Source organism: Somniosus microcephalus, chromosome 29, assembly GCF_052327205.1.
Source record: "Somniosus microcephalus isolate GS21.2 chromosome 29, FLI_Smic_1.0, whole genome shotgun sequence".
In the NCBI taxonomy this organism is placed as follows: domain Eukaryota; kingdom Metazoa; phylum Chordata; class Chondrichthyes; order Squaliformes; family Somniosidae; genus Somniosus; species Somniosus microcephalus.
Window position 1 is genome coordinate 18052701 of NC_141015.1, and position 11390 is coordinate 18064090.

At 49.7% G+C, this 11390-nt stretch overlaps 1 protein-coding gene across 3 annotated transcripts in view; it reads right to left on the reverse strand.

Moving 5' to 3' along the window:
- Positions 1-11143, reverse strand: part of fbxl15 (F-box and leucine-rich repeat protein 15) — an 83463-nt gene extending 72320 nt beyond the window's left edge. For all 3 annotated transcript variants that reach the window (XM_085970292.1, XM_085970293.1, XM_085970291.1), the window contains exons 1-3: positions 11041-11143; positions 3559-3718; positions 500-1002 (exon numbers count right to left, since the gene is read on the reverse strand). In XM_085970292.1, the coding sequence (XP_085826418.1) occupies positions 500-1002; positions 3559-3718; positions 11041-11063 (686 nt within the window). In that variant the 5' untranslated portion in view covers positions 11064-11143. The remainder of the gene's footprint in view (positions 1-499; positions 1003-3558; positions 3719-11040) is intronic.
- Between the last annotated feature and the right edge of the window lie 247 nt (positions 11144-11390).

The following is an 11390-nucleotide window of genomic DNA, read 5'->3' on the forward strand; positions in this document are numbered from 1 at the left end:
CCCGATCATTAGTCCAGGCCTCTGGATGACTAGTCCAGTAATATTACCACCGTGCGACCGTATTCACTGGTTATCCCCAGTTACCCCGAGAAGGGAGTGGTTTGGTACAACGGAGTGCTTCGCTCGGCCACTTTAGAGGGCGGTTAAGGGTCAACCACGCCGGTGTGGGACTGGAGTCACATATAGGCCAGACCGGGTAAGGAAAGATTTCCTTCCCTAAAAGACATTAGTGAAGGAGTTGGGTTTTTATGATAATCCGACAGCTTCACAGTCACTTTTTACTGATAACCAGCTTTTTATTTTCAGATTGTTTTTAACTGGATTCAAACTGCCATGGTGGGATGTGAACTCACGTTCTATGGATTATGAATCCAGGCCTCTAGATTACTACTCAACAATTGTCCCTACCACAATTACTTTGCGGACCTTCAACAGTTTAGGAGGGACACGTTAAAAAAAATGCCTGGAATATTTGACCGCAGTGGGGCTTGGTCTTTACCTCATACATTCGTTCCTGAGGCGGAGACAGCCAGTCAGATCCAGGTGTTCCAGCTCAGTGCACTGTTTCGCCACCTCCTGCACTGAGCTATCGCTGAGGTTCGCGTTGACCGCCAGAGACAGCGACTTGATCTTTGGACACTTCCGGGCCAGGTAGCAGATGGCGTCGTCGTTCAGCTGCTTGCAGGCGGTCAGGTCGACCGACGTCAGCAGGCAGCAGCGATCCGCCAGGCTCCGCAGGGAGAGGGGATCCACCCAGTCGCACTGCCTGAGAGAAAGGTGCTGCAGGTTGGGGCAGCACAGCGACAAGGCCACCAGCGACCGCCTGCTCAGACCTCGGCAGCCTGTGATGTCAACCTTCTCCAAGTGGTGATTTTGGCCAATCACCGGCAAGAGCTCACTGTCCGTCAGCCAATCAGAGCAGCTGTGGACGATCAGGCGGTGCAGCACCGTGTTGTCTTTCAGTATTTTGCAGAACGCGTGCTGAGGGATGGCAGCCCCGACCTGAACTCAAACCAGAGAGAAAAAGAAAGAAACCAGTAATGATTATTTCCAATGCTCTTTTATTTCTCTCCTCCCCATCTCCATGCACCATTCCAAGCTGGCCCAAGCTCCTCCAGTGAGCCGCTGGTTGCCCAAGGTGACTTACATAGAATGTACAGCCCAGAAACAGGCCATTCGGCCCAACTGGTCCGTGCTGGTGTTTATGCTCCACACGAGCCTCCTCCCGCCCTATCAGCATATCCTTCTATTCCTTTCTCCTTCATGTGATTATGCAGCTTTCCCCCCAACGGCCAAAGATCCCCTCCCCGCGGTTCGCCAGATCCGGGAGTTGCAGTACGGAGGAAGTTCAGGACCTCTGACGCTGTGTTGGCACCATGGGAAGTCCGCAGTTGGCAGCCTTTTTATATGCACCCAGTGCTGACCATCTGCTCCCGCTTGTGACGAGCTGTGTTAACCCGAGACTCCAGTGTTGCCTCGATAAGGCTGCAATCCCACCATGCAAGAAATTAAACAGACCAGCGAGTGCCAGCTTTTCAGCGTACACCTTTCCTGCGATCTGTTATTTCTATTCCTTCTTCTCCGATTCTTTCAGCCTCTGCACTCCAACACTGCCATTTGTAGTTACTGAGGGAACACATCTGTACACTGTGCTGGAGCTAGGCAGCAGGTTGGTCTGGATACTGACTGTTCCTCCACACTCACCCGGTCCATGCGGTCCCGCAGCCAGCATGAGGGACAGTCAGGAACACGGGCTATTCTCCCACAGTAATCCCCAGCTCGTAGGTATTGATGGAACACTAATGTTCTCCAGCAGGGGGAGGGTGAAACAGTGTGCCTGGCAAAACTCTTCTCGCTCGTCCCAAACCCAAAAGCAAACCCTAATACAGAGGCAATCCCTCAACCTAACAGAGGTGAACACGCACCGTGAGAATGCTAACTCTAACTCCATAACTCTAATCAACTGGAGGACTAAAACTATCACCAGGCATATACCATTTCTTCAAGTGACAATACCCTGTCCTTTCCAAGTAGCACTGCCCCGATTATAAAGAACATAAGACGTAGGAGCAGGAGTCGGCCATTTGGCCCCTCGAGCCTGCTCCGCCATTCAATAAGATCATGGCTGATCTGATCTTGGCCTCAACTCCACTTCCCTGCCCGCTCCCCATAACCCTCGACTCCCTTACCGTTCAAAAATCTATCTATCTCCACCTTAAATATATTCACTGACCCAGCCTCCACAGCTCTCTGGGGAAGAGAATTCTAAAGATTCACCACCCTCAGAGAGAAGAAATTCCTCCTCATTTCCGATTTAAAAAGGCGACCCCTTATTCTGAAATTATGCCCCCTAGTTCTAGATTCCCCCACAAGGGGGGGGACATCCTCTCTGCCTCTACCCTGTCAAGCCCCCTCAGAATCTTACATGTTTCAATAAGATCACCTCTCATTTTTCTAAATTCCAATGAGTATCGGCCCAACCTTTCTTCATAAGACAACCCCTTCATCTCCGGAATCAACCTCGTGAACCTTCTCTGAACTGCCTCCAATGCAAGTATATCCTATATAATCACAGAATCTTACAGCACAGGGAGTCTATTCGAACCATTGTGCCCGTGCCAGCTCTTTGAAAGAGCTCTCCAATAGTTCCACCCCTCTGCTCTTTCTCCATAGCCCTGCAAATATTTCCGTTTCAAGTTTATATCCAATTCCCTTTTGAAAGTTACGGCTGAATAGGCTTCCACCGCCCTTTCAGGCAGCGCATTCCAGATCAATAACGAGAGCTGGTCACAAAGTCAGCTTCCCTAGATAGAGTGGATAGGAAGGACCTATTTCCCTTGGCAGAGAGATCAATAACCAGGAGCATAGATTTAAAGTAATTGATAGAAGGATTAGAGGGGAGTTGAGGAGAACTTTTTTCACCCAGAGGGTGGTGGTGGAACTCACTGCCTGAAAGGGTGATAGAGGCAGAGACCCCTCATCGCATTTAAAAAGTACTTGGATATAAAAGTACTTACAAACCATCCTGACTTGGAAATATATCGGCTGTTCCTTCATCGTCGCTGGGTCAAAATCCTGGAACTCCCTCCCTGACAGCACTTTGTGAGAGCACCTTCACCACACAGACTGCAGCGGTTCAAGGCGGCGGCTCACCACCACCTTCTCGAGGGCAATTAGGGATGGGCAATAAATGCTGACCTTTCCAGCGACGCCCACATCCCGTGAACGAGTATTTTTAAAAATGCACTTGAAGTGCCGTAACCTGCAAGGCTACGGACCAAGAGCTGGAAAGTGGGATTAGGTTGGACCCCACTTGACTCTAATTTCTCTCCACGGATGTTGCCTGACCTGCCGAGTTTTTCCAGCATTTTCTGTTGTTATTTTAGGTTGGATCGCTCTTTGTCGGCCGACACAGACAAGATGGGCCAAATGGCCTCCCTTCTGTGCTGTAAATTTCTATGGTTCTATGATTCCCAGCCTAGTGCCCCCATCACTGCTGAAGGAGGATTCATGGGCGGTGATGGAGGCACAATGTCCTTGGCTGCACTGGCGTGTTACCTGCGAGCTGTCCAGAGTGTGGCAGTTTGACAGGTAGACCTGGATCAAGGTGTGGAACTGTTTGCTGACCCGCTGCAGGCAGACCAGCTGGTGCAGCGGGAGGTGGCACAGGACGTGGGGCACCAGGACATCCTCCCAGGGCAGCTCCAGCAGCTGGCACCTACGGTGAAAAGAAAGAGAACGTTAAGAATGAAACAGACACTGCAACGGCCAGACCGAGGCCTGCGTTCCCGGCTGGAATCCAATCAAGAAAGAACTTGCGTTTATAAACAGCGCCTTGCATGTCCTCAGGACATCCCAAAGCTCTTCGCAGCCACTGAATTGGTTCCCTGAAGTCCAGTCATGACAGCCAAAATTACACACAGCAAGATCCCACAAACAGTGATGAGACGAGTGACCAGTTAACCTGTTTTGAGTGGTGTTGGGGTTGCGCGAGGAAGACGGCCAAGACACTGGGAAAACTCCCAGCGCCTCCTCGAATAGTGCCGTGGGATGTCTGAACAGGCACACAGTGCCTCGGTTTATCATCGCAGCCCAAAATAGGTCAAGGGCTTCGGGTGATTTATATGTAAAATAAAGAATGTCTGACAAAGATTGGAATCTAAGCAACGGTTTTGTACAATTGTTTTCTAATTTTATATACAATACAAGAACAACTGAACTTGTTTAGTCCAACCTGCAGAACCTTTCTCCATCTCCCCCTCACTTCATTAGCCTCAATAATCCCAGCGGAGCTACTGCTCCCTCCTTTCCCAAGGCACTGATTGATATAACTGCACACTCACCAGCAGCCCTCATGTACCCTGCCCCATTCTTCATGCGAGCGTCGAGTGCGTCATCAGGCTAATCAACCATGGCAGGTGTCACAGCTTTGCCTACAATTGGCCTCAGGGGCCCTGGGTTGGGGAGGGTGGGGTTTCCACTCCTGATGCCTGTCCAGTCAGAAGGGCGCCAATTGCCGGTGATGCCCTCTAATTGAATAGTGTGCCAGCACTCGCTGCCCAGACTCGCCCAGGAATGGCTCACAGTGACCTGGACGCTCAATTCTCACCATCTCCCCGCCCCAGTGCATGGAGGCTGTGGTCTTCTTCTCAGTCAGCTCACAATGGCGCTCTTCATCCCTCTCCTCACCCCCACCCGCGCCCCCATTCAGGCTGGAGCTCAGTTCCCTTCCTGAATACTCACAGTCACCCTGCCTCCTATCTGCTGCTGCTCTGGGGCATTGAACCTCACCGATTCTTGATCCCACAAAACTGCCCACCATAGTCCACAACTCCGTTCAATCCCCGAGCAGAAACAGGGAGTAGTGAGGAGCTGAGCTGGGATTGGACCTGAGCGGTGGGGAGGGGAGCGGCGGCGGGGCCTGGAACCATAACAAGGACAGTAAACACAATACTAACTGCAATTAGCAAGTGTAAGGTCGCAACTGGAGTCCTCAGCTGGATATGATGGTGATGTCACACCCAGTTATAAAATACATTTCACAACAAACTTACTTTACTAACTGTGATGTATATCACATGGTTTGGGACAATCATGCTCAGTTCACTCTGGCCTAATAAAGTAAGCACACGGACTAGCAACTCATCCTGTCTCTGTCCTTCATTTGTTCTACCCACATATATTACATTTTGGCGACAGGAATGGGATCCCAAAGCCATTTTTAGGGATCATGGAAGGACACAGTGTTCAACCTTCGAGTGGAAAAGTTTACGGTGAATTTGTGACACCGAAACTGAATTTTTGCGATGTTTTACCGTTTATGCTAATGCAGAATTGTCTGTGCTTTGCCTTCGCGTGTATGTATACACAGCAACAGCGGCGTTGATTCTCACAGGTACACAGGTAGCGGCTGAGTCACCGTTCAACGGGATCGGGACAATCATGGCCGCGTCTACAGGATCCATCGGAAGCCTCGACCTGTATGACCGAGCTCGCGAACCATTCAGTTCTTACATTGAGTGGATGGAGATGTTTTTTTTAAGGCCAATAACATTATTGAGACTGAAGGTGCAGATGAGAATGTTCAAGCTCAAAATAAAGTGATTTGTGAACAGAAAAAAAGCAATTTTTCTAACAGAGATCGGGCCAGATGTCTACGGACTCTGACAAACCTACTTGCGCCAGGGAAAATGAAGGATGCGTCATTTGAAGACATTGTCAAGAAACTCGAGGACCATTTCGACCCAAAGCCGTTATAACTCTGCTATTTCTAAGTTTGGTACAGAAACCAAAAACAAAGTGAAACCATCAGGGAGTACATTGTAGCTCTTAAGAACCTGTCTCTGCAGGGCAACTGCAGCACATTTTTGGATCGTGCATTGCGAGATAAGTTTGTGTGTGGACTGGTGGATGAGCGCACAGTCCAAGTTACTGAACACTCCAAACCTAAACACAAAATAAAAACAGAAAATGCTGGAAATACTCAGGTCAGGCAGCAACTCTCCCTACAGATGCTGCCTGACCTGCTGAGTATTTCCAGCATTTTCTGTTTTTATTTCAGATTTCCAGCATCCGCAGTATTTTGCTTTTGTACTCCGAACCTAACGTTTGGCATAGCATGCAAAATTGCCCGATCTATGGAGATGGCGTCTCCGAATGCGAGGGAGCTCCGTCCAACTCAAGTGACGAGTGCAGCTGAGGTCTACAGTCAGAAAGCCACCGCCAAACCTAAAGCTGTGAGACCGAGTCAACAGCATGTCGGTGAGAGCAGTTCAGTGAATTGCTTTCACTGCAATGGAAATCACTCACCACAGTCCTGCCGATACAGAAATGTGAAGTGTTTTCGCTGCCAGAAGCAAGGCCATATTTCAACAGCTTGCAGAGCTAGATCGAAAGCAGGAAGTACAAACCTTTCTAGTGGCAATGCAAAGCAGTGACAACAAAAGGGAGGAATTTCCAATACTGAAGTGAACACACCTGATGTTGAAGAACTAGGCATCTACAGTATCTATGCCACTAGTGGCAACACAAGCAGTCATGAGAAAGACTTCCATACAAAACTTTTGATCAATGAGCAATATATTGATATGTGTATCGACACGGCGGCGGACTGCTCTAGCATGAATAAGGACATGAGAAGTTCAATTAAATACCACTTACAAAGAATACGGTAGAGTTAAAAACCTACTCCGGAGAAATCCTAGAGATATGTGGACAAATGGAATGTACAGTAAAGCTGCCTATTACTGTAGCGAGTGACAACAACAGGCCAACCCTCATGGGCAAAGACTGATTGAGAAAGTTAAAACTAGACTGGAAAAACATCTTCAGTGTAGGTGCTTCAAAGAAGCGAGTTGACACAATGCTGAACAAGTACGAAAGCATGTTCACAGACAGATATGAGGGCATCACTGGGTATGACGCACATATCCGCATCAAGTCCAACGCGAAGCCTGTCTATTGTAAGGCAAGGCTGGTCCCCTATGCGTTGAAAAGTCAGGTGGAGGAAGAGCTAGCGAAGCTCAGAGAGAATGGAGTGCGAGTAAAAACTGACCAAAGTGAATGGGCTAGCCCGATTGTGGTCGTGCCCAAAGCAGACAAAACTGTTCGCTTGTGCGGTGACTACAAAGTTACTATCAGCCAAGCAGTTGACGATGAGCAGTACCCGTTACCTACATCACAGGATTTGTATGCAGCACTCTCTGGGTCAAAGGTTTTCTCCAAGCTTGACCTGTTACACGCTTATGCTCAGCTGAATGTTGACAAAGAGAGTCAACAGTATCTCACCATCAACACACACAAGGGACTGGACTCATACACCAAGCTACCGTATGGAGTAAAGTCCTGCCTCAAAATCCTCCAGGCTACGATGGGTAAGATTTTACAAGGAACTCCAAATTGCTTATGTAATCAAGACAATGTGCTGATCGCAACAAGCAGCGAGGAAGAAAATCTAGAAGTGTTAGATTTAGTGCTTCAAAGGTTGCATGTCCACAACGTCAAATTGAAAAGGAGAAAATGTGCTTTTGTGCAGCCCGAGGTTGTGTACCTTGGTCTGAAAGTTGATGCAAATGGCTTGCAACCAGTGAAGGAAAAGGTTGATGCTGTCATCAATGCTCCAAAGCCACAGAATGTGTCTGAGTTAAGATCTTTCCTTGGAATGGTCCAGTACTACACACGTTTCTTACCTGAGTTAGCGACCATGTTAGCTCCAATGTACGAACTCAAGAAAGATGTCCAGTGGAAGTGGACGAAAGTGCAACAGGAAGCTTACGACGCTTGTAAGAGAAGTCTCTCTAGTGATGCTCTACCTGTGCACTACGACACAGAGCGTGAGCTTAACTTAGCGTGTGATGCTTCTAGCTATGGTGTGGGAGCTGTCATAAGCCACGTAAGGATGGCGGCCAAGAGAACCCAATCGTGTTCACATCGCAAACCCTCAGAAAGGGCAAAAGAAACTACTTGCAAATTGAAAAGGAAGCACTCGCCATAGTGTTTGGAATCAAGAAATTCCAACAGTTCCTGATCAGAAAGTCTACCCTGATAACCGATCACAAACTGCCGACAGGATTAGAGGAGAATGGCGCCACATCAGAGAGTTTTCCAGCAATCTTGAGTCCTGCAACATTATAAATGTTCTTCCCACAAGTCCTTAAGCTGCCACTTTGGTTGTAACATGAACATTTAACAGTTTTAAAAATATATAAACACTACAAAAGAGAAAAGATAAGAGATGAGGACACAAACGGTTCAAGGACCTACTGTAACAAAATATGATCAACGGCAGCGAGAGACTTCAGCATGAGGAGAGACCAGAGAAACAGAGGCACTTTTCATTACAGCAGGATGGCTAAGAGAAGTACTGAAGATTGGGAAGTTTTGATAAAGTAAATTGAGAAAAACTATTTCCACTGGTCACTGAGTGGGTAACTAGAGGACGTAAATTTAAGATCACCAAAAGAACAAATGGAGGGGTTAGGAGAATTTTTTTTAAACACAGAAGGCAACATGGGTCGTCCCACCAGAAACAGTGTCGCAGGAGAATCCAGAATGGCCTTTAAAAGGAAAGACGAGAAATATTTGAAAAATAAAAATGTAGAAGGATATGCGGAATGGGATTAAGGGAAATTGCTCCTTTAGCTACATGACTTGTAACACCAGATAGAATCCGGTGTCATCACAACATCATTCTCACCATGGAACAGACAGAGATGGTCTACTGTAAAATGCCTTTACTTGGAGTTCACTTGACAGCAAGAGCTTAAACCCAGACATGCAAGTGCATATATACATCAGCCTGGTTTGTAAGATCATCTGAAGTTGGCACTTGGTTATGGACTGGACCATGCAGATTTTTGAACAGACTATCTGGAAGGGACTAGGGGGGGGAAAAGAAAAGGGATGGGACGACAGGGGGCGGAGGGCTGAACGGGACGACAGTGGGGGGGGGGGGGGAATACGGGATGGGGGGGGGGGGGGGAAGAAGGCTGGACAGGGGGCGGACCCCCCCCCCCCCCGGGGGGAGAAGAAATGGGGACCCCCAGGAGGAAGGGACGGAGGGGGCTGAAGAGAGAAACCACAAGGCTTGGAGAACGAGACCAGAGGGGACGGGGGAGGAGCTGACCTCCCCCCCCCCCCCCAGGGGGGGGAAGGAGGGTTGGGATGGGGACCCCCAGGAGGAAGGGACGAAGTAGGAACCCCCAGGGGGATGGGATGGGATGGGATGGGATCCCCAGTAATGACAACTCCACCGTCTCATAAGTCAGGAGACAAACTCTTAAAAAATCATGAGGTTTGGTAAGAAATCATGAGTTGCTATTTTTTGGTTTATAAACCTCATTATATGACATCTCCCTGCTCTTCCTGGAGAGGGATTAACCTCGGTGGTTCCTGTCATACCAATTAGCAAATTGCAACAACAAGTGTTCCGATTGACCCTGGGCTATATTTCCAGATATTTGCATATAAAGTCACTTCAGTTAACTGGGTGTGTGGGCTTAACTACAGGAATGACTTTTGTCACTGGACTCAAGAAAACCATGTGGTGCAGCCTAAAAACTTGAACACCCTCCTCTTTCCTGTCCCCCTATCTGTCTATCAGTCTCCCTCCCTCCCCCTGGCCTCTGGTCTCGCTCTCCAATCCCTCTGGTTTCTCTCTTCAATCCCCCTCCTTCCATTCCCTCTCCCTCACATCTCTCAATCGCTCTCCCCTGTCTGTCTTTTTTCCACTACCTCTCAGTTTCTTTCTCTCATCTGTCTCCACCCTTCCTCTTTTCCCTGTATCTCACTATCTCTTGCCCTCAGTGTCTTCTACTCTTTCTACCTGCCTGGTCTCTCTCTCTTCCTCCCCCAGTCTCTCCAGAGTTCTCGTCCACTCTCTCTCTCTCTCTACCCCCTTCTCTGCATCAACCTTCCCCCACCTTTCTCTGTAACCCCATCTCTCTCTCTCTCTCTCTCTCTCTGTACCTCCATCTCTCTACGTCACTCTTCCCCAATCTCTCTCTCGACCTCCAACTTTCTCCCATTCCTCTCTCTGTCCATCTACCTGCCACTCTCCAGCATTCTCCTCCACCCACCCAAGTCTCACCCACATCAGATCGCACTCGCTGACTCTGCCGAATCGTGCGCGTGCACAGGTGAATAGCGCGATGCAGCGCATTCTGGCAAATGCAGGTCTCGTCGAGATGGACTTACACGGCTCCGGATGGTGTTACGAAGAGAATGGAACTACATCTGCCAGCCTGCCCAGTGAATTGGATTTCTCTGCATAGTGTGTGGCAGAGCACGCAAAATCGGTTTGCTCAGCGTGTCAACAATATTGCAGACAAAGTTTAAAATGGTATGTTTTCTCAGGTGGATCACAAGATGGGCTGAATTTGCATTAAAAATCACGTGTCTCACGATTAAATCGTGAGTTGGCTTAACTGGGACTCTGGGGAGGAAGGGACGGGAACCCCTGGGGGGGGGGGGGGATGGGATTGGGACCGGAGGGAGAGGGGAAGGGTTGAAGGCTTGGGTTGGGATGAGGATCCCGGGGGGGGAGGGGAGAGAGGGGATGGGGACTCGGAGGGGGGAGGGGACTCGGATCCCGGGGGGGTGGGTGGGGAAGAGAGGGGATGGGGACTCGGAGGGGGGAGGGGATGAGGATCCGGGGGGGGGAGAGAGGGGATGAGGATCCGGGGGGGGGAGAGAGGGGATGGGGGCTCGGAGGGGGGAGGGGATGGGGGCTCGGAGGGGGGAGGGGATGGGGACTCGGAGGGGGGAGGGGAGATGAGCTGAGGGGGGCAGTGGACAGCGAATATAATGGATGCATTTAAGGGGAGGCTGGATAAACATATGAGGGAGCAGGGAATAGAGGGTTTATGCTGATAGATTTAGATGAGGAAAGACGGGAGGAGACTCGAGTGGAGCATAAATGCCGCCATGGACTGGCTGGGCCGAATGGCCTGTCTCTGCGCCGTATATCCTGTGTAATTCTATTGTAGTTTAACGCTAAGAGGATCCGCCCAGCCTCAGCCGGACCCGCCCACGGCTCCTCACCTGCTGCTCTCACCTGTCTCCATGACACTCACCCTCTTCACTTCCGCCTGGTGCCGCCGCCTCTCCCGTCCGCCCGGGGGACGCGGTGTCACCGCCTTCACCTTCCCCCCCCCCCCGCTCCCACCGGCCGGCACGCCCCCTGCCGACTCCCCGAGCGCACCGCACCTGGTGGATCAAGCGCTGCTGCACAGACTCGGTATAATCTCCCCCCTTTGGTGCAAAGTGAAGGCTGCACAGGTTTGAGAAAAATATGATGTGAAAAATGGGCCAAAACAGTGTCAACTTTTGGGTGGCGCTATCATCAGCAGATATGCACGTTATTACAATATATCAGTTTAAAAAGTTAGTTT